The following is a 23,635-nucleotide window of genomic DNA, read 5'->3' on the forward strand; positions in this document are numbered from 1 at the left end:
AAAGGTATAAGATCCTCACTACTGATCCTAGTTAACAGATCTCTGTATAGGTAGTAGTGTAGTTTATTAGTAATATATTCTCATAAACTATTTTTATTTGTTGTAGTAATACAGTATTTATTGTAGTAATATAGTAACAGCATAGTAATAATAATAGTAAATATGTAATATGTGTGTTATAGAGGGTGCTGCTTTAGACCTGAAGGCATGCCCTTCCAAGCTGTTCCGTTGGATCCTGGATCTGACCTGGCTCTACTGAGATCATGAACCAGGTGGGGCTGAATCTCAATCCTGAACAATAGAGTTCACTTATATTAATGTAATCATTAGCAATTACTTTGTCTGAGGAGTACACTACAGTGTCTTTAGCAAGCAAATCCCCCCCCCCCAACTGTGTGCTAAGCATTGTGCGTTCCTAACAGGTGTGGTTCAATTAAAAGATCTTTGAGCCAACATTCTGCTTCTACACGGGTTACAAAGTGCCTGTGTGTAAGATCCTTCACAGAGGATTCTACATGGAACCAAAATGGTTCTACCTTTAACCAAAAAGGGTTCTTCAAAGGGTTCTCATATAGGGACAGACAAATAACTTTTTTTCTAAGAGTGCACACTGCATAGATAAGAAGTAAGAGTTGTGATGATCTAATATGGTGTCTTACGTGATGTCTGTGTTGGGATGCAGGCCAAAGACCTGAGGTGTGTCCACTGCAGGCAGGGTCGCGATGTACTCCATGTGCTGCTCCACTGTTTTACACACAGGCACTTTGTAACCCGTGTAGAAGCAGAATGCTGTCTCAGAGATCTTTTAATTGAACCACACCTATTGGGAACGCGCTAGCCATCGACGGTACCATCATCATGAGCGAGGTAAGAGAGCTAGCTAGAACATCCACTTTCATGTAATTTGACTATATTTCACATTAACACTTTACACTGGGTTATTCCTAACGTTATAAGGGGGTTATATATAGGTTATAAACTGTTATTTCAAGGTTTATAAGGTTATACATCTGTGAGTTATTTTGGCGCTTGAATATTGAATGTCGTATTAATGTTTTACCTGGTAGAACCTGCGTGATGCCCTGGACAACATGTTTGACGCGTGCATGTGGAAGAAGTGGTCTAATCTGGACTTCTGGTTCACTGGGCTGCTGGAGTGAAACACACAGTTTGACAACTGGGTGTTTGAAGGCAGGCCCAATACCTTCTGGATGAATTCTCACAGTGTCTACAAAAAAGCCCAATCCAGACTGTACCTTTTAAGGATGCTTAAATGCTTTGTATGTTCTACAGCAGTGTCGTGGCGAGTGTAGTGACATATGCCATTGTGTGCTGGAAAGGGAATTAAGCTAAGGAAGACTTAAACAAGCTTCACAAAATCATTAACAAAGCAAGTGCTACAATTGGCTGCAGCCTGGAATCAATGCAGGACATGTTCATAAAAAGGCTGCAGGTAAAAACCCACATGATCATGGACAATGACACACACCCACTCCACAGCACTCTAATGCAACACAGGAGCAGCTTCAGTAGCAGCTTCATCCTGCCCAGATGTTCCACAGAGAGGTTTAGACGGTTATTTTTACCGACAGCCACGAGGCTTTGTAATGAGTGTAATTGATTAACTGTTTTATGAGGTCTTTCTATTGGAAAATGTTGTTGCCTGTTTTCCCCCATAGTAGGATAGAAAACAGCACTTGAATCAGACTGTTCTTTTAGGGATACAATGGTTGGTGCATGTGTCTTTATGTTATCGTAATATTTCTTTAAATCATGTGTTGGTCATTGTTGCGTGTCCTGTCATTGTAAGTCGTTGGTGATGCATGCTGTGATAAAACAATTTCCCAAATTGGGATTAATAAAGTAATACTCTACTCTCTACTCTTGACTGGCTTCTTCAACGTGCCTCGTTCAAAACATTAATTTGGCTAACTGATCAAATTTACAGGCCAGTTTCAATTTACCTGGTATATTTAAGATTAGTGTATTCTGTTTTTACATTTTTGTAATGTCAACATCCTATTTCATCGCTGAATATATTAGATTAATTTGTTAGATGTGTTTGATATCCCATAATAATCATATCCCTTTATGTTTGCTCCCCCCGTATGGCTGCAGGTTTCCTGACAGCCATGAGGCAGGAGATAACCAGGGCTGGGATCTGGACAGTCACCCTGCATAATGAGGTGCTGAAGCAGCGCAAGGAGATTACTGCCTCTCCTACTGTAAGTAGCCTCATGCAAAATAGTGTCATTAACAACACTTGTACTAGATACAGCTTTCCCATTGTAACGCTCAATGCCATCCCTCATATTCTTATCGCTGTCTCTAAGGAGGGGGTCTACGTCGTGTTCCTGGATGGGGCTGGCTGGGACCGAAGAAACTGCCATCTCATGTTCACCATCAACTCCACCACCCCCAAGTTCGACATCTGCTCCATCTACAAGCCCAGGCACACAGACCTCACATGGGTGGTGATGCGCACAGTGCAGTCACCCGATCACTGGATCTTACGTGGTGTTGCCCTGCTCTGTGACATCAAGTGATGGACAACTACTGTCTTTCTTTGGTATTTGTGTGTGTGTGTGTGTAAATCTGTGCTTTCATTCAAGTAAGACAAATAAATAAACTAGTGAGAAATTTTAATGGAATTAACAAGCAGTTTTACATTACAACCAACAGCAGTGCGCATTGTTCATTGTCTAGGTGCAACCAAAAACCATAAGATCATTTTAACACAAAAGGCGCAACTCACACACATTTAAAAACAGTTTCTTTACGTCAGTGTTTCCCCATCTCCAGTACCCCAAAAGCACCATTTTTTTTTTGTAGCCACAGACAAACTCACCTGATTCAACTCATTGAGGGCTTGATGATTAGTTGAAAGTTGAATCAGGTGTGCTTGTCTGGGGCTACAACAAATGTGTGCTGTTAGGGGTACTTGAGGAATGGAGTTGGGAAACACTGCTTTACATGGTTAGCTGTAGTATTCCCATTTCACAGTCCAACTGCTCTGTTGTGAGAGTGCCCATGAGAGGCTGACAGTCTGGGTTGAATACTGAGTAAGCGCTCAGTTCTCCAGGTTGAAGTTTAGTTGGGCTCCGCAGTCCCTGGTAGAGCCAGTAGAAGAGGGAGATTAGGAAGAAAGGCAACACAAAGCCAAATTCCGCAAACACCCCAAGCAAAACCAGCCAAAGCAACACCTTCAGCAAAGTCCGGTTTCCAAAACCAAGTCGTCTTGAACCAAGCCTTCGACCCAGAATGCAGTCCAGCAGACAGTCATCCTAAAAAAGTGAGGAGAGAATCAAGTCAGCTAGCTAACATTAATGGGTGGAATTAAGGTTAGCTATCTATGACTATGCCATGAAGCTACCTCAGTACCTGACGTTTTAGTCATTTGAGTAATTTAGTTTTAGCCTACCCCCCATTGTAAAGTCCCTGTAGCCTGAGGGACGGCAGACATCGGATGTTTTGTCAACTCCAGTGCGTCTGTATCAGCTGTTGACTCCCAACTGGCGGACTTCAAAGTGTTGCCACTGCCAGGTGATGTTATGGGCTGCATCTCACTAGCCCTTGTTCGGGGCTCTGAACTCTACAAGCTTTTGCGAATGTTAACAACTTCTGACTCATGCTCATGCAGAAATTATAGAGTGCGTGGCAATCTATGCAATGTGCGCGCTGTGCACGGCGCGTATCAATCACTGGTAAAAACACTAGCTAGCCATCTAGCTAACGTTAGATGGATTGTTGAGAGGTGTATCTAGCAGATTGCCCCTCGATCGTGCGAAATCCTGCCTTCTCAATAGCCGAAATGTTATATAAGGCACTGATGGAATTCAACGGTTCACTGTCACAAAGAGCGGTATGACAAATTCGCAGACGAGAGATCTTAAAATCTGTTGTTCTACTGTGGAATGTTTACTTCCTGTTCGGCCGTACGTAATGACGTCTGTTTCTGCATCTTCTTCTTCTTTGGTATCATGGCGTTTGCACGTTGTTTGTGCATGCCGCCACCTACTGTACAGTAATGTGTGGTCGATCACATTACATTAGGTGATACAAAAACAAAAAGGAAGGGGGAGAAGGAAAAAATTGCACCACCAACTAACCCTACACCTATATACCACTATTTCATTATTTTACTTTTTAGCACCACCCCATTCCGCTACTTTGACCCAAACTGTTCCTACACCAGGCCGACGCCTGGGAGGACAGGTCTCTTTCGCTCAATGCACCTTAATTATTCTGCAGTAAAACCTTATACACCCAAGTACTTCTCTGCAGCTGCCAGCACAACATCTATTTTCTGTGATTTACCTTCCATTTCTGTGGTACAGTTGATAACCATGGCAAAGAATGCTAAGAAGCCAACCTTACTGAGGCACAAATTCGTATCACTGTCTCTCTCACACCGGGCACTTCTGATCCCCAGTAACATGGGCACCCCTACAATTGACACACAGTTTTTTCCACGGATACTACACATTCCTTTGTCCCATGCCCTGTTGCCCACTTCTCACATCTCGGAATCTCCCTCCTATACAGTGCTGCAACATGACCATAAACTTGGCGTCTGAAACACCTTAGCGGGTGTGACACAAAAGCTCTCACAGGATAACTGACATATCCTAACATGACTTCATCAGGTAAAGATTCTGCTTCAAAACTCAAACGGACAAACATTGTCTCCTCAGTTTCACCATGCTCGCCACCAGGTCTGCGTCTCACCAAACGGAGGGCGTCATTGACACAGGGAATCTTTCATTTTAGTTGCTCCACCTCAACACTTAACGCCACACCAGTAATCACTTCTTTCAAAGGTGCCCTGCTCCAGAGAGTAAAGCAAGTCACAGGTCTTGTCCCTAGGCACGTGACGCGAAGCGCCTGCTCCCTCTGGACAGAAGAAACACAGAAAATTATCACAAGTCCACATCGAGCTACCTTCACCGATTTAACAGTACCCAACTTCTACCCAGCCTGAGACTACATTTGGCTTGGCTGATCCAGAAGGCAGGGATCAACTTTCTCCAAAAATGTCACTCCCACTGGGCCCAAATCATCCTTTGCATGACCATCAGGGCAAGGCTTGGACTCGGAGGTCTTCACCACGTCTGTCACCACAGGTAATTCTTCCTCACTCTCGTCAGGTTCAGAGCCATCAGCCAGCAGAATACGGTTTGTACTTGGCGCCATTCTTCCTCAACACACATCTTCCCACTGCTTCTCCTTCTTCATCGCTGTCCATAACCACGTCGATCCGTTCACCACGCTCATGCCGTGCTTTCATCCGCTATACTGCTTGTAAAACATGCACTGATGGCCTTTCTCCAATACCCACCTTCTGTTCCTTAGCCCAATTTACTAGTCCGTCTATCTCTGGCCTCTCCATGCTCGCAAAACGTGGGCTTCCCTGCCCACCTGTCGACGTCAACTTGTACCCTGTTTGGAAGCCACAACCGAAGGGCCAATAACGTCTGTCGTGTCGTAAAGCGCAAGGAAATGTTGTAAACGTGACTCAACCAAGCACTGTCAGAGATATTAAAAAGTATATTTTTCTAAAATATTTCACACTGTCAAAATTCTTTCTCTCTGTGTGTGTGTTCAAAGTACAGTAATATCATGTTCAAGTACACACATTTTAATGGAATTAACAAGCAGATGTTTGTTCTTTCACAGCATCATCAATGTGCAGCAGTGGTGAATGATCTTGTAGTTTGGAATAGGCTCCATTTGACTTCAAAATCAACATCAGCAATGTGCACCATTCAAATAAATACATTTCCAGTTAGCTATTCAATTTCAGATTAAAGTCAGTTGTTTGAGGGTCTCATCTGTTGGCCAGTGGTCTGTAGCCCATCTCTCCCTCTAGCTGCTCTGCTGTAAGTGCCCCCAGGAGAGGCTGACAGTCTGGGTTGAACACTGAGTAAGCGCTCAGTTCTCCTGGTTGACGTGCAGTTGGGTTCCGCAGCCCCTCATACAGCCAGTAGAAGAGAGAGATAAGGAAGAAAGGCAACCCAAATTCCAGCTCAGTGAACAGCCCAAGTAGAACCAGCCAAAGCAACACCTTCAGCAAAGTCAGATTTGTGAAAGCCAGTCGTGTCGAACCAAGCCATTGACCCAGATTGCTCTCCAGCAACCAGTCATCCTAAAAAGTTGGGGAAAGAAGAAATTAAGTTAGTGAACATTGACAAGATGGAATCAAAGTGTATTACTAACTGACATCTACTTGACAAATAGGGCCAGTTTCCCAGACAGCATGCTCAATGACTCTCCAATTAAAGTGTTTATTAGTCCAGGACTAGGCTTAAACTGTGTCCGGGTAACCGGACCATTGTATTTTGAGTATTGAGTTTTAGCCTACCCCCCAATGTTTAGTCCTTGTAGCCTGATAGACAGCTGAGATTGGATGTTCTGTTAACTCCTGTGTGTCTGCATCGGCTGTTGATGACTGGCAACTGGCCGACATCAAAGTGCTGCCACTGTCAGATGATGTTTTGGGCTGCTTTTCAGAAGATTCGCTCTTCTTAGCGGCCACATCAGCCCTTCTTCGGGCTCTGAACTCCGCAAGCTTTTGCTCCATATTGTGATCAACTTCTGAGTCATGCGGCAATGAAAGACTGCGTGGCAAAATGTGCACTACAGATAGGAAAGTACTGGCTACTGCCTGGGCTAGCTAGATTTTGAGCGGTCCCAACAAGATTGTTCGTGTGAAATCCCGTCTTCTCAACCGCGGAAATATAGTCTCAAAAGTGTTTTCATGGTAATGCTCGAATTAAATGTTTCACTGTCATAGGAAGTATGAAATATGTTAAATCTGTTTCACTTCAGTTTGTTTACTTTCCTGTTCACCCAGGCGTACGTAATGACGTAGGTTGAGTCGTAAAGCGCCACTCCCCCACCACCCAGCTGACAAGCCAAACATTTCTTGCTAGACTGTTTGTATTTATTCCACTGATATATTGTAAGTAACCAATACTGCATTTTATTGATTATTTAGGTATTTAATTGCGCATTCCAGAGTAACGCTATTATAGTTTACAATTCAAGCGTTTTTGATAACCGTTAAAGATGGAATAGCTAGCTAGCTAACCTAGCCACAACAGCTAACTAGCTTGCTACAAGCGTACTGTACTCATGTAAAGAATCTCCATCCATAGTTCTTGATTCATTTGATAAGGCTAAATATATAGCTAGATAGATATGCCCATTTATGCAGTTGTCCAATGTTTGTGTAAGTAATGGACACAGGAAAGTATTACTCACTGTACATACACATGCAGAAGATAGCTAAGTGTCTGAAATACACATTATTCATTTCAATATCCACTCTAATATCACACCTTTTTTTCCAGACACATAATGGCCTCAGCTCCAGCCCAGCAGCCCACCCTCACTGTTGAGCAGGCCAGAGGTATGAACAGTCACATACGTTTGGCTTATCTAGGGAAGGGAAAGGGGATACCTAGTCAGTTGCACAACTGAATGCATTCAACTGAAATGTGTCTTCTGCATTTAACCCAACCCCTCTGAATCAGAGAGTTGTGGTGGGCTGCCTTAATCGACGTCCACGACGTCCACGGTGCCGGGGAGCAGTTGTTGTTGTGGGTTAACTTCCTTGCCAGCAGGTTTTTTCCACCTTGCCAGCTCAGGGATTTGAACCAGTGGCCTTTCAGTTACTGGCCCACCGCTCTTAACTGCTAGGCTACCTGCCACCCCGCTCTATTACTAATGCCCAGTAGTGGCACAGATCTCTTCACAGTGCTCTTGTGTGTTGCAGTGGTGCTGAGTGAGGTCATCCAGGCCTTCTCTGTGCCAGAGAATGCAGCACGGATGGAGGAGGCACGGGAGAGCGCCTGCAACGACATGGGCAAGATGCTGCAGCTGGTGCTCCCTGTGGCCACCCAGATCCAACAGGAGGTCATCAAGGCGTATGGCTTCAACAACGAGGGAGAGGGTAAGATGCCACTTTGTGAAACCTGTTCGATATAGAATGAAGCGATAGAGAGAGACAATCTATTGTCACTTTTCAGTGTCATTGATTTGTGTGATGACTGAACACCATCTTTTTGCTTCATCATGTTCAGTTCGAGCTCTTTGTGAAATCATGGTGGTCATTGCTTGTTTTAACAATTTTTCAGGTGTCCTTAAATTTGCCCGTCTGGTGAAGATGTATGAAACTCAGGACCCAGAGATAGCAGCCATGTCCGTCAAACTGAAGTCTCTTCTCCTGCCTCCCCTGTCCACTCCACCCATAGGTGGTGCCATCCCAGCTTCCTAAGAAACTTGCCTTGGTCTTTCAGAAGGGACATCTAAAAATGTTACTGGACTTGAAAATGTGTGTGCATGGTCAATTTCATCAAGTACGTGCACGCTTGGAACTCATCTCATTATATTATTTTCAATCAATCGTAGGAAAAAGTGAATTGGTTAACTTACCTAGTTAGTACTAACACCCTGGGATAAAGCACACAAATCAGACCTGTATTGGTTCAAATGAAAACACACATGTCAGAATCGCAAGCTCCGACCAGGATGGACAAATGTCATTCTTCAAAGTCAGTTATATTGCATTCCTGGATTTAAATGCAATACACTTCTGACAGCTAACTTAAATCCTTTGTTTATGGATATTTGTTTTCAGTATTAGTTTTTTTACATTTAGCCTTAAGTCATTTATACCACGAATTGCTGTTTGAGAGGACTGAATGAAGTGTCATTCCTTGCGATACAGAGTTGTTTGTTTTATTCCATTTTAGTGACCTTTTCAATCTCAGTTGTCACTGCTGGATCAGATATGTATTAATACATGTAAAAAACAATGCTACTCAAATTTTTTGTTGAAATGTTCTTTTTTAAAAGTGAAAACAGCAACACACCAAGCAGATTAACACAAACTTTATTATTGCAGTAAGGCTTTGGCAACTGTTTCTGTTATTCATCATTCTCATAATACAATATTTAGAGACATTTCACAGTAAAACTCTTCGGGGAGCGGCCCATGCCTCAATTTATACTTTACACATACTGTACAGCTCTTTTATTTCTCATCTTCTCCTTCACACATAAAGACAAACAAGCATTGTAGGATCCAGTCCTTATATGGCCACATTGTTGCTCCTATAATCAAGACAAAACCTCACAGTCCATTCCCATAACGGGAGACAAGTCCCTCTGTTCAATAGTCCACCCTATGGCACTTTTGTTTTCATTCTACATTTAAAACATTGACTTAAAAAATCATTTTCAAACCAATCGTAGATTCAACATATAACTAATTATAAACTGGGTGGTTTGAGCCCTGAATGCTGATTGGCTGAAAGCTGTGGTATATCAGACTGTATACCACAGGTATGACACATTTATTTTTACTGCTCTAATTACATTGGTAACCAGTTTATAATAGCAATAAGACACCTCTGGGGTTTGTGATATATGGCCAAAATACCACAGCTAAGGGCTGTATCCTAGCACTCCGCGTTGCGTCGTGCATAAGAACAGCCCTTAGCCGTGGTATATTGGCCATATACCACACCCCCTCGGGCCTTATTGCTTAATTAGACAGTTCTGTATATACATTTCCTCAAAGGCAGTCACTCTTGGTTGATCCCGGCTGTGATGCAGCGCCACTGAATGAACTCATTCAAGTTGTCCGGCTCCTCTTTGTGCTTTGAGTTGGGGTTCATAGACATTAGAATACTACTTATGGCTACATAAATATCCCAACATTTCTAAGCAAATAAAGTCTGATAAAGAATGTGATACATGGCAGAGAGTGTCCATAACATAACAAATCTTCCAGTTAAAAACTTAGATGACGGAACAGACTTCATATTGTTGATAAAGTGCTTAATTAAAAGGCATCAGAATAAGTGCAACACATTGAACAGCAGTGGCACCCAAAGTGATAAACTTGAAGTCTGATAATTTTTCCTGGTGCAAATTGTCTAGAATATACTGTAGTCCTCAGATAGTCACATTCACAATTTCCTCATCTATGGTGCTCCTTGTGTTCTCATTTCCAATGGCTTCTCATATTCAGTGCAAAATCACCGTGAAATTTAACAAAAAAACTGTGCACCTACAACCAATTGCCGGCAGCAGGAGTCTGCACGGCGAGTGAGGCTGAAGTACAATTCAGTTCCAACAGTTGTCCTACACCCCCTAGTGGTGCGCCAGTCAATTCAGCCAATCAGCTGTCTCAGTTCAGTTGATGATGCAAGAAAACAAACCAGACTGGTGGTGGCGGACCAGTTAGATGTCGAGTTTGGGAGGGAAGCCAGAAGGGAAATGACCTCACATCTCAAAGTGACGAAACATGCTTTCAACGTACCCCAGGACCCTCTGCCAGTCGGGCCCACCTGGTCTCAGCATCTCTTCAACGGTCTATCAAGCAAATAAAACACTGTTAAAGACACCAGCTTAATGGCAACCCAACTGTACCCTCGGCTCTACAAGGACAAACACTACTCACATTAAAAAGGTGGCAACTGAGAAGCGTTAACATGACCAGACTCAGAAAAACAGTCAGACATCAGTGACAGGACATCTACCATTCCACTCACAGTCAAGCTCTTTTTTTATTTTACAGTTTCTTTCCCAACAACTTTCATGGCATGTTTAAATGTGTCTCACCAGTGTGGCTGTGATTCCTACACTTTCCCCTGTCTGGAAGGCTAGGCCCAGGTTCTCACTCTGCACATAACAAAAAATGTAGGTGTGAATAAGGTCATTAAAACAGTTTGTATGTTGTGTGAACTATGGAGTCATATGTGAATGCATTTCTCTTACCTTGTCTCCTGGGCTGAGACTGCTGTATGGGATGTGTGTGGGTAGGTAGGTGTGGTACACAGCACAAAAAGCCAGACCGTCCTCCCAGCTGCTGCTGAAGTTGGTGATCTCAATATTCTATTACAAAAATCAAAAATAGAGGGTTGACTTGTATTGGTGAGATAAGGTGACCAATGGTTTGGTAAATGTGAATGGTACTTTTCTTTGCCACTTCTGACCTTGTAGCCCTGGGTGCGGCTTTGACACCAGCGCAGGAGTGAGTTCCGCCTGGAGCCTCCATGACGTCGTAGCAGCATGCTGAAACCATCCTGAGGTCTGGAAGGTGGATAACGGACAAAAGTTATAGCTAGGTAGATAGAAGGCTTTATTTGGGCATATTTCTTAAGTATCTCTAGAGGGCCCGTCCACTCACCTGAACGAGGACAGTGGGTCTGCGTTCTGGTCGTCCTCCTGTTTTTCTGCCAGACGTTAGCAATTAGTCAAGAGCATAGTAACTTTACACATATAGCAAAATGCACTATACACATTCAAAAGCAAACAGTTGTCTTTGAACTCAAAGTATATGTATGTGTGAATGAAATGAACACACTTGTATAGAAGCTGGACCAGGTGTCCTGTGTTTGCAGTATGCGGTCCAACCTTCTCCCTTTGGCTGGCTCTTCTTTCTGGTAGGAGATAGAGAGAGGAGACAGACAGGACATTCAGTAGTGGCTATAGTATGCATGACTGTTTCCAAATGGGTCAGAAAATGACCCTTGAATTAGTCCAGGCTAAGACTATATACTGTATATGCACTATATAAAACACACTCATACATACACTGAACAAAAAATATAAACGCAACATGTAAAGATTTGGTCATGACCGGGAGAACCATTGGGCAGCGCACAATTGGCCCAGCGTCGTCCAGGGTAGGGGAGGGAATGGCCGGCAGGGATGTAGCTCAGTTGGTAGAGCATGGCGTTTACAACGCCAGGGTTGTGGGTTCGATTCCCACGGGGGGCCAGTATGAAAAAAAAAAAAATTAGAAATGTATGCACTCACTAACTGTAAGTCGCTCTGGATAAGAGCGTCTGCTGAAATGACTAAAATGTAAAAAGTGATACAAGATTCATTAATGTATGTAAAACTCATAAGATGCATGGTGGACAGAGGACAAGGACACGCCATGTGTTATAGAGGTCACTGGTGAGGGACAGAAGGTCTGCGTGCCAAGATAGATTGGGGGCCACTTGTGATAATCTTAGAAGGTGTACGTGAGGTAATGGCCTGGCTAGGGTGACACAAGTAGATCGGGAGAGCATTATATAAACAGAGATTTTGTATGGAAGTCATTCAGATGGCAGGAGGCTACGTCCGTACCGCCTGTCATTGTAACCATTAAATAATGTCTGAAGTAACTCTCCATCTGTGTCCCATATTCTCTTACATACTGAACCTCTCGATACAAGAAACTCATCATAACACCCACTCAAGGACATTCAGAGACTTGTCCCGAAGCCACTCCTTCATTGTCTTGGCTGTGTGCTTAGGCTCGTTGTCCTGTTGGAAGGGGAACCTTTGCCCCAGTCTGAGGTCCTGAGCACTCTGGAGCAGCAGGTTTTCATCAAGGATCTCTCTGTACTTTGTTCCGTTCATCTTTCCCTTGATCCTGACTAGTCTCCCAGTACCTGCCTCTGAAAAACCAAAGAGTTCAATCTCGGTTTCATCAGACCAGAGAATCTTGTTTCTCATGGTCTGAGAGTCCTTTAGGTGCCTTTTGGCAAACTCCAAGCAGGCTGTCATGTGCCTTTTACTGAGGAGTGGCTTCCATCTGGCCACTCTACCATAAAGGCCTGATTGGTGGAGTGCTGCAGAGATGGTTATCCTTCTGGAAGGATCTCCCATCTCCACAGATGAATTCTGGAGCTCTGTCAGAGTGACCATTGGATTCTTGTTCACCTCCCTGACCAAGGCCCTTCTCCCCCGATTGCTGAGTTTGGCCGGGCGGCAAGCTCTAGGAAGAGTCTTGGTGGTTCCAAATTTCTTCCATTTAAGAATGATAGAGGCCACTGTGTTCTTGGGGACCTTCAATGCTGCAGAAATGTTTTGGTACCCTTCCCCAGATCTGTGCCTTGACACAATCCTGTCTTGGAGCTCTACGTACAATTCCTTCGACCTCATGGCTTGGTTTTTGCTCTGACATGCACGGTCAACTGTGGGACCGTATATAGACAGGTGTGTGCCTTTCCAAATAATGTCCAATCAATTGAATTTACCACAGGTGGACTCCAATCAAGTTGTAGAAACATCAATGGGCTACAAGACCATCGCCAAGCAGCTTGGTGAGATAAGAGCATCTGCTAAGTGACTAAAATGTAAATGTAAGGTGACACAAAAGAACTGTCAATCTCCTCGGCCTGGGGCTCCATGCAAGATCTCACCTCGTGGAGTTGCAATGATCATGAGAACGGTGAGGAATCAGCCCAGAACTACACGGGAGGATCTTGTTAATGATCTCAAGGCAGCTGGGACCATAGTCACCAAGAAAACAATTGGTAACACACTACGCCGTGAAGGACTGAAATCCTGCAGCGCTCGCAAGGTCCCCCTGCTCAAGAAAGCACATATATTTGCCCGTTTGAAGTTAGCCAATTAACATCTGAATGATTTAGAGGAGAACTGGGTGAAAGTGTTGTGGTCAGATGAGACCAAAATGGAGCTCTTTGGCATCAACTCAACTCGCCGTGTTTGGAGGAGGAGGAATGCTGCCTTTGACCCCAAGAACACCATCCCCACCGTCAAACATGGAGGTGGAAACATTATGCTTTGGGGGTGTTTTTCTGCTAAGGGGACAGGACAACTTCACCGCATCAAAGTGACGATGGAAGGGGCCATGTACCGTCAAATCTTGGGTGAGAACCTCCTTCCATCAGCCAGGGCATTGAAAATGGGTTGTGGATGGGTATTCCAGCATGACAATGACCCAAAACACACGGCCAAGGCAACAAAGGAGTGGCTCAAGAAGAAGCACATTAATGTCCTGGAGTGGCCTGGCCAGTCTCCAGACCTTAATCCCATAGAAAATCTGTGAAGGGAGCTGAAGGTTTGAGTTGCCAAACGTCAGTCTCGAAACTTTAATGACTTGGAGAAGATCTGCAAAGAGGAGTGGGACAAAATTCCTCCTGAGATGTGTGCAAACCTGGTGGCCAACTACAAGAAACGTCTGACCTCTGTGATTGCCAACAAGGGTTTTGCCACCGAGTACTAAGTAATGTTTTGCAGAGGGGTCAAATACTTATTTCCCTCATTAAAATGCAAATCAATTCATAACATTTTTGACATGCGTTTTTCTGGATTTTTGTTTTGTTATTCTGTCTCTCACTGTTCAAATAAACCTACCATTAAAATTATAGACTGATCATTTCTTTGTCAGTGGGCAAACATACAAAATCAGCAGGGGATCAAATACTTTTTTTCCCCTCACTGTAGCTCCATTCTTGTGTATTTTTATTCCTCGTGTTACTAATTTATTTATTTTATTTTTATTTTATATTACTCTGTGTCATTGGAAAGGGCTCGTAAGCAAGCATTTCATGGTAAAGTCTACACCTGTTGTATTCGGCGCATGTGACATTTGAAACCATTGCAATGAGATGGGATACTCCCAAAAACAACTTGTTGGTTGAATATAAGCGTTACCTTGCATAGAGGCAGTGTTGTACTAGTGGTGGTCTGGGAGCTACCATTCTGTGCAGGGAGAGAGTCAGTGGGCAGGGGAAGTCGAGAGAGGCTCCTGGAACAGATAAGATAGGATTTAGTTGCAACAGATAAATGTAGGACTCTTGTGTCTATATATCAACTGTTGCTCCTACAGAGACACAGGCTAGCTTTCATCAAATATCATAGACTGCTTTCAAAAATAATACTTGTGTCAAAGTGAAATGCTTCAGATAACAACAAACAGATGCTAAACCCCCAAAGTGCTAGTGCAGTGGTCACCAACCTTTTCTGAGTCAAGATCATTTTCTGAGTCAAAAGTTGATCTACCACTCAGATAAAAAATACATTACTTAAAAAATGTAACCAATTAAAAACAGTTCTGTAGCAATGACATTTGTGCAGTAAGCTATAGGCCCAATACATTATCACTGCATACTGGCTATGCTTGAATTGCCCTGCCAATGTTGTTTTTCTCAGACCATTTTGAAATTATATTTCAAAATGTTAGGTATATCATCACACTGGTAGTGGTAAAGAAAATTTGTTGTATTACTTGTGAGACACAGCTGAGTGACCATAACAATTAGCTTTTTTATTTTATTTACTGGACTGATGGCCTGCATCTCCTGGTCATTCTGACTCACCATCCCTCCTCTCTCCCTCTAAACAAAGTGTTGACAGTGCTGAATAACAACTTAAACATGAACTTACTCATAACGAATACAGCATAGAGCTGCTGTTTTTGAGTCTCTAGTCATGGTTTTAAAAGTTTGGAAATTTTACATTATCAACTTTGCTGTGTGTTCAAGGCTTCTTTTTACAGTCTATGGCGCAAGGAAACAATGCAGACACAGTGATCTGAGCTATCTGATTGGCCAGCAGTAGGACTATAAGTGCACTTTTTTTGCTCTCTGGGCCTGCCAGGTAGACAGAGTTCTACCTTCAGACACATTAAATGGTTCAAAATGGGAACACTTTGCGTTCCCGGTGCTAGGGCTGCTGAATCAAGCGCATCTACCACCAACAGTGCAAAACAAATGTTAAAAAATAGGAACGCAAGGCTTTATCGTTGGGTTTTTTACAGAAATGTTTGGTGATCAACTGGGAAGGCCTTGGCGATCGACCGGTTGGTGACCAATGTGTTAGTGCATCATACAGGCATGACGAGGCTCTCACCTGGAACGCTCTGACATCATCACGATCCTCCGTGGATCTCTTAAGCCGCACCCCTTCTCTCCAGCTGCTACCAAATTCCGTAGGTACGTCTCTGCTACCCCCTTCCCTTTGAGCAGGTTCTCCCCTCCTCTAACAAGCTCCTCAGGAGACTTCCCTCCCATCTTAACATCCACTCCCTCACTATTTATTATTTTCTCTCCTTCCACTTCTCTTTCTGAATCCTCTCTTTGTTTCCCATCCAGCGCCTCCACCGCGTTTATGTCTTCACCAGTGTCTTCACCAGCCGGCCTCTCCTCCGTGTCTCTTCCCTCCATCTCTCTGTGACTGTGTGAGTCCTTCCCTCTCTCTGTCTGCATGTGTCTGAGTGTGTCCAGCTCAGCCCTGGTATGTTGGTGCTCCAGGGTGAGAGCAGACAGTCTGTGACAGGCCTCTCTGTGTTCAGCTCTCAAGCTCTCCAGTTCCCGGTCTGTGTCCTGCTGTCTGCAGTGGGCCTGGTCCAGCTGGCCCTCCACGTCCCCGTGGCTCTCTCTGAGCGTGCCCATAGTCTCCTCCGCTTCAATGCGCAGCCGGTCGGCCACAGACACCGCCACCTGCAGATCACACTGGAACTGGTGCCACTCAGCTCGCTCAGTCTGCCAGAGAGTGAGAGAGAGAAATAAATAATCATTTACATATAAAGACACAATTCAATGTCCATCCATCTCTATCAGAGAGTGAGACAACCAGACAGATTGAGAGAGAGAGATAGAGTTAAATATTCTGTACACTCAAACCAGAGCCATACATTTGTGTGGAGAATGTAAGAGAGTGAGTTGACTCATTGTATCAGGGAATACAGAGTGTACAAACATTAGGAATACCTTCCTAACATTGATTTGCACCTTTTGCCCTCAGAACAGCCTAAATTCGTCTGGGCATGGACTCTACAAAGTGTCGAAAGCGTTCCACAAGAATGCTGGCCCATGTTGACCCCAACGGTTCCCACAGTTATCAAGTTGGCTGGATGTCCTTTGGATGGTGGACCATTCTTGATACACCCGGGAAATTGTTGAGTGTGAAAAACCCAGCAGCGCTGCAGTTCACACTCAAACCGGTACGCCTGGCACCTACTACCACACCCCGTTCAAAGGCACTTAAATCATTTGACTTGCCCATTCACCCTCCGAATGGCACACATACACATTCCATATCTCAATTGTCTCAAGGCTTAAAAAAACCTTCTTTAACCTGTCTCCTCTCCTTCATTTACATTTTAGTCATTTAGCAGACGCGCTTATCCAGAGCAACTTACAGTTAGTGAGTGCATACATTTTCATACTACACTGATTGAAGTGGTTTTAACAAGTGACATCAATAAGGGATCATAGCTCTCACCTGGATTCACTTGGTCAGTCTGTCATGGAAAGAGCAGTTCCTAATGTTTTGTACACTCAGTTTATATTTAATATCATCTTTAATATCATGGGTGGGTCATATAGAAGAGGCAGGGGAACTCAAAGGGGAGAAGAAGTAGAGGTGGTATCATTTTACATCTAGGCCAGCAGACAGACATGCATACTGCCATATGTATCAGAAAATCAATAGCGCTGTTAATACAGTAAACATGTCTAAAACAGGGATTTTGCATTGGTCAAAAGAAAAGTTAAACAACCTAGCTAACCGATTCAGGTGAACACTTCAATAAAGTATGCCAGGAATCCCTGCAATGTTCCCTGTGTACAGTTAAATCACAGTAATCTAGAGATAGAGGGACAACCTCCCATATTGAATGTCAGGGCCATCACACTGCTTATCACTGGCTCATTTACAGTAGTTGTTGTACAATGTTTGCAGATGGTGGAGGCCGACTGTGTATTCTCAAACAGAACCTCCTAGAAAAAAAAAAACACTGATAATGGTTGCTTAGGTTAGCACACATATTGAGAAACCCTGCCTTCCACAAACCCTGTGACTTGCCTGAACATTGCACTTACTTACTGCTTGAATGAAATCCCAAGTCTTAGGGCTCGATGAAATCGTATTGCGGAAGATCTATGGTATAGGGTGATTGAAATGTAATCTCTAAAAGTCTAAGCCGTTGGCACAAAACTACCTCCATACTTCCATACATTTGTATATGTTACCTTCAGTGGAGTCCTTTGTGGCGGTCGTAGAGCAAAATAGATAACACCATCGTGTTCGTGAGAGTCTCCCCTTTCCGTAGACTGGTCATAACAGTTTGTAGGTCGTGATTTTCGGGATGTCTCATGGTCTGACAAACACTACTGTAGCTCGGCCCATGCAAAAAACCTGATATCGCTAGCTTAAACTGCCGGATTTTGATGGGGATTTTTTTATTATGTTACTTGACGCACTGGTGAGTCGATCGACTCTTAAAGGCAAAGTTTCCGCTTTCACGGAAACTGCATTCACGGTAAACGCTGCATATGTTGGCTCAATCGGAAATCACGTTCAAATTTCAATCGCGCTATACCGCGGATCTTCCGATTGAATCGAGCCCTAAACAGAGCACAACACAGCACAACACAGGTAGAGAAGGGAAAAAGCAATCCACTTCAAAGTAATAGGGATACAGTGGGGGGAAAAAGTATTTAGTCAGCCACCAATTGTGCAAGTTCTCCCACTTAAAAAGATGAGAGAGGCCTGTAATTTTCATCATAGGTACACGTCAACTATGACAGACAAAATGAGATTTTTTTTTCCTGAAAATCACATTGTAGGATTTTTTATGAATTTATTTGCAAATTATGGTGGAAAATAAGTATTTGGTCAATAACAAAAGTTTCTCAATACTTTGTTATATACCCTTTGTTGGCAATGACACAGGTCAAACGTTTTCTGTAAGTCTTCACAAGGTTTTCACACACTGTTGCTGGTATTTTGGCCCATTCCTCCATGCAGATCTCCTCTAGAGCAGTGATGTTTTGGGGCTGTCGCTGGGCAACACGGACTTTCAACTCCCTCCAAAGATTTTCTATGGGGTTGAGATCTGGAGACTGGCTAGGCCACTCCAGGACCTTGAAATGCTTCTTACGAAGCCACTCCTTCGTTGCCCGGGCGGTGTGTTTGGGATCATTGTCATGCTGAAAGACCCAGCCACGTTTCATCTTCAATGCCCTTGCTGATGGAAGGAGGTTTTCACTCAAAATCTCACGATACATGGCCCCATTCATTCTTTCCTTTACACGGATCAGACGTCCTGGTCCCTTTGCAGAAAAACAGCCCCAAAGCATGATGTTTCCACCCCCATGCTTCACAGTAGGTATGGTGTTCTTTGGATGCAACTCAGCATTCTTTGTCCTCCAAACACGACAAGTTGAGTTTTTACCAAAAAGTTCTATTTTGGTTTCATCTGACCATATGACATTCTCCCAATCCTCTTCTGGATCATCCAAATGCACTCTAGCAAACTTCAGACGGGCCTGGACATGTACTGGCTTAAGCAGGGGGACACATCTTGCACTGCAGGATTTGAGTCCCTGGCGGCGTAGTGTGTTACTGATGGTAGGCTATGTTACTTTGGTCCCAGCTCTCTGCAGGTCATTCACTAGGTCTCCCCGTGTGGTTCTGGGATTTTTGCTCACCGTTCTTGTGATCATTATACCCCACGGGGTGAGATCTTGCGTGGAGCCCCAGATCGAGGGAGATTATCAGTGGTCTTGTATGTCTTCCATTTCCTAATAATTTCTCCCACAGTTGATTTCTTCAAACCAAGCTGCTTACCTATTGCAGATTCAGTCTTCCCAGCCTGGTGCAGGTCTACAATTTTGTTTCTGGTGTCCTTTGACAGCTCTTTGGTCTTGGCCATAGTGGAGTTTGGAGTGTGACTGTTTGAGGTTGTGGACAGGTGTCTTTTATACTGATAACAAGTTCAAACAGGTGCCATTAATACAGGTAACGAGTGGAGGACAGAGGAGCCTCTTAAAGAAGAAGTTACAGGTCTGTGAGAGCCAGAAATCTTGCTTGTTTGTAGGTGACCAAATACTTATTTTTTTCCACCATAATTTGCAAATAAATTCATTAAACATCCTACAATGTGATTTTCTGGAAAAAAATTCTCAATTTGTCTGTCGTAGTTGACGTGTACCTATGATGAAAATTACAGGCCTCTCTCATCTTTTTAAGTGGGAGAACTTGCACAATTGGTGGCTGACTAAATACTTTTTTTCCCCATTGTATACTTGTGTCTGTGTGTGTGTGTGTGTGTGTGTGTGTACGTGTGTGGTCTTTGAAACAATTTTGAGGATTTCCTCCATCTATCCCTGTATCTGCAGTGCTGAGGGAGAAAGAGAGGGAATGCAGTGGGGAAGAGAAGGGAGGGGCGTCTGACTCACCCTCAGTGTGTCCTTCAGGCTGCGCACCTCCTCCACCAGCTCCTCTCTCTCCACCATCAACCGTCTCAGCAGCTCTGACACACACACACACAAACACACGAAACACATGGCACACAGATCAAGACAAATGTAAGGACATGTATGCACACTGTCAAGTTGAGACAAGACAAACAATTATGAATCGATTGGGTTACTACGGCCATGCAGATGCGGAGACCTTACCGACTGCTCCTGCTGGTGCGTCCAGGCCCGGACTGAGCCCCAGTGTGGACCTGTGATGTTCCAGCAGGTTGAGCAGAGCCAGGGCCATCTCCTCCCTAGCCCGCACCGGCCCTGCCTGGGGCTCCAGACCACTGTCCCGCTCCTGCCAGCTCTGCTCCAAAGGGCTACCATCCGACGGAGGCCCCTGGCCTTGGGACACAGGACTGCTGCTGTGGTTGTTGTGGCTGCTGGAGCACCTCACCGTTTGCCTTCCACCGTCCATTTCCACCCCCGTCCCCTGCGGCAATGCACTGCTCTCTAGGCTAATCACGGCCCATTCTGGCGGGACAGACAGCGTGTAGCTCCAATTGGAGTTGGTGGAGGGGGAGGCTCCGCCCTGGCAGACGATGCCCCGGGTGGCCCCAGAGGACGGTGTCCCCTGCTGCAACAGCTGAGCCGCGGCTGGAGCCAAGGCCAGAGCTGCAGCCAGGTCAGAATCAGAGGGGGAGGAGGGAGGAGTGTGGAACAGATCTAAATGAGACCCTGGAAAGAGAGAGAGAGAGGGAGTGGAGAGGGGGAGAGAGTGGAGTGGGGGAGAGAGGGGGATTAAAGAAATATGAGATAGGGGAAAGGAGAGGAGGGAAGAGGAAGAACAGAAAAGAGAGAGAGAGAACTGCTGTCCTAAGCTATTTTCTGTCTATAAAAACTACACAGGATACCAGAGTTGGGTGTGGCTATAGGAGGATGCCTGCACTTTGATGCAGAATATGCATATATAAACAGTCAATGCCCTTCCTCTCTCTCACACAGTCCCTGGTAGGCTGATAGTCACTGCAGAGCCTGTCATGCCAACGCCTTGGTACATTAACAACCACTCATCCCCGAGTGGCCATATCTAGAGACACACTCCCTCACTGAATCTAGACGCAGCATCTCTTGCTGCTTGCAGTCAATTGATTTACATGCGAAACACATCCACCATTTCATACTCTACTGCATACTCACACACACACACACACACACACACACACACACACACACACAGACAGATACAGTTACACAGGTCCCTAAGCCTCTAGTGTCTCATGTTCCCCCTCCCTGTCCTTGTGTTGGGCTGCAGAATTCTGCAGACTCATCATTCACCTAGCACAGCCTGATGTATTGCATGTGCCTGGCGGAGCGCACACAGTATCCAGGGAGATATTCTCACCCCAGTCTGAGTCTGTTTCCAGCCTAATGAAAACAGCTAGAAAGGATAGGAACGGCCAGGGTTTTAAACAGGTGTTTAGGGAAGGAAGTGTGTGTGTGTGTCAGAAAAAGAAGACGTCAGCAATGCTACAATAGAGAATCACAGCTAGACAGATCGAGAAGGGGAGGTATAAAGATAATGAACAAATTGTGTAAGAGTACAAACAGCTTGAAAGGAAATATTGTGGAAACAGGAAGAGAATGTTCTAATCAGAGTTACTGTCAGAGAGTTTCATATAATGAAATGTGACAATGAGTGTGTGTGTGTGTGTACGTTCATGTAGGGAACCTGTAGGGCCATGGCTGTCCTTGCCAGCGACGTTACCCATGATGCAGCAGGTGCAGAGTGGAAGCAACTTGACAGTGTGACCCAGCACCCCTCACTCTCCCCTCCGGTGCGCTGTCTTAGGTCCACCGCAGAGTGGACAGGCAGTAATACACCTAGAAGTACAGAGAACGCTCAGTCCATGAATCTTTTAACACAAATATGGCTAACACTGCTAAATTCTCCTTTAATAGAGTAGGTACGCTCTGACTACAGTGGCAAACCATGTTTGTTGACAAGTGATCCGGAGCAATGACTCATACTTAAAATGCTGCAAGCTAATTGAGCACAAGGATGACTGCTGGGATGTGCATTTCCCTGCAGGATGTACACCAACATCATGTCCAGTGTAGCATTAGATTAATAACATAAGTAGGTGATGGAGAGAGAACCTGACAGTCCCCCCAGGGTTTTATGTGGAATTAATATTAATAAATTGCTCGATCAACGGAAAGGCAGCTGCTTAGGTTTATCCACTGGTGTGTGGTCTTCCAGAACAAATACCTGCTAAATACAAGTGTCTAATTGGTAGGCATGGCTATAAGGCTACAGCAAACTCTGAACATGTGTAGACACATTAGACAGCAGATCCTGAATGAAAGAAACCCTGATATGATATACTGACTCTGGTTCTGTACAAGGCTATAAGATAGAGAGGGATATGCAATAACAAGACACCGAAATGCAATACTATTAGTGTCTATCTCTGCACAAAAAATATCGCCGTGCGAGCTGCTGGAAGCAGGCAAATACCGTAGGCTATTGCAACGCAATCAACCACCCACCTTGATATCCCCACGTACCGCCCGATAAAATACTCCAGTTGTCTCAATCTTTTTCTGCTTTCTGCCTCACCGCATTTGTCTCCGTTTCCCCCTATTTTTGTATATTCAATAGTCAGAGACAGGCTTGAGGCAGTTTCCTGCTGTTGTTGAAACGCGAGTGTAGGGGAGAGACCGCTACACCACAGAGCCGCCCAAGATAATGTTGGGTCCTGCATGGAACTCGATTATAATGCGGCAAACTGGGAAAAGAACAGAGGGATGGACTAAGCTGCTCGGTGCAAGGTAGCCTACTGTCCTTCTGCAAAAGTTGTATCCCAGAGCACAGGCTCATTTATTTAACTGGAAATGTGTTTATAAATAGGTCCAAGTTTAGAGTGGTTGAGCACGCAGGATATCATGAATTGTGATGATATTCAGGATGAGAATGACAAATGCAGTCCAAGGATGCATGTAGCCTGGTCTCGTAGACTAGTAACATAGTAAACGTAAACCCGAGAAACTACATATAGTATGATATGTTACGTTTGGTATAGGCTTGGACGGTATACCCTAGCCTATACCATTTACCATATTTGGAAATAGCCACAGGATGGTTTTTCAATACCATCAATACATTTGAAACTATTTAGTTTACGTTTTTCAATGAATTCTTATATTTGTAGATAATTTAAGTAAATACCTGCAGTCAACTTGTGCATTACTTTAGAAGATAAAGCAGATCAGAAAATGGAGTGCAACTGAAGCACAAAATGAATCTAAGGCTGAGCAGAAATTACAAGAAGAAGCATTTTAGATCTGCCTTTACAAAACGCAGCAAAACGCAAAAAATAAATATATGCACTCACTAACTGTAAGTCGCTCTGGATAAGAGCGTCTGCTAAATGACTAAAATGTAAAATATTTCTTATGTGTTTTATATTTCTTTCCTGCGTGAAAAATGCAGAATTCTGCGTTAGTGCAACCCCTAAGTTTAACTTGCTAGTGATCTAAGTAAGTAGCTAAATTAATAAGGTGACGGGGCATCATATTGTGTTAGCTTTGTGCCATGTTTGAGAAGTCAAAGCCCTTTGGATGAG

At 44.2% G+C, this 23,635-nt stretch overlaps 3 protein-coding genes across 3 annotated transcripts; 1 reads left to right on the top strand and 2 right to left on the bottom strand.

Moving 5' to 3' along the window:
• Nucleotides 1-5,622: 5,622 nt before the first annotated feature.
• Nucleotides 5,623-6,838, bottom strand: LOC311108807 (SAYSvFN domain-containing protein 1-like). Its single transcript, XM_084151570.1, has 2 exons — nucleotides 6,362-6,838; nucleotides 5,623-6,145 (listed from the first exon to the last, which is right to left on the bottom strand). Exons 1-2 carry the CDS (start codon nucleotides 6,578-6,580, stop codon nucleotides 5,828-5,830), a joined length of 537 nt encoding a protein of 178 aa, XP_084007696.1. The 5' UTR covers nucleotides 6,581-6,838; the 3' UTR covers nucleotides 5,623-5,827.
• Nucleotides 6,839-6,858: 20 nt separating this feature from the next.
• LOC311108808 (protein C10) lies at nucleotides 6,859-8,828 on the top strand. The gene is made up of 4 exons (XM_084151571.1): nucleotides 6,859-6,961; nucleotides 7,353-7,411; nucleotides 7,778-7,954; nucleotides 8,139-8,828. Exons 2-4 carry the CDS (start codon nucleotides 7,360-7,362, stop codon nucleotides 8,276-8,278), a joined length of 369 nt encoding a protein of 122 aa, XP_084007697.1. The 5' UTR covers nucleotides 6,859-6,961; nucleotides 7,353-7,359; the 3' UTR covers nucleotides 8,279-8,828.
• A 78-nt stretch (nucleotides 8,829-8,906) lies between these two features.
• LOC311108806 (uncharacterized protein) lies at nucleotides 8,907-22,711 on the bottom strand. The gene is made up of 12 exons (XM_084151569.1): nucleotides 22,560-22,711; nucleotides 21,739-21,890; nucleotides 20,223-20,744; nucleotides 20,001-20,074; nucleotides 15,667-16,298; nucleotides 14,470-14,563; nucleotides 11,378-11,453; nucleotides 11,201-11,246; nucleotides 11,007-11,103; nucleotides 10,789-10,905; nucleotides 10,633-10,692; nucleotides 8,907-10,383 (listed from the first exon to the last, which is right to left on the bottom strand). Exons 2-12 carry the CDS (start codon nucleotides 21,776-21,778, stop codon nucleotides 10,294-10,296), a joined length of 1,848 nt encoding a protein of 615 aa, XP_084007695.1. The 5' UTR covers nucleotides 21,779-21,890; nucleotides 22,560-22,711; the 3' UTR covers nucleotides 8,907-10,293.
• Nucleotides 22,712-23,635: the final 924 nt, after the last annotated feature.

Source organism: Coregonus lavaretus, assembly GCF_964263955.1.
Source record: "Coregonus lavaretus genome assembly, chromosome: 33".
Taxonomy (NCBI): Eukaryota; Metazoa; Chordata; class Actinopteri; order Salmoniformes; family Salmonidae; genus Coregonus; species Coregonus lavaretus.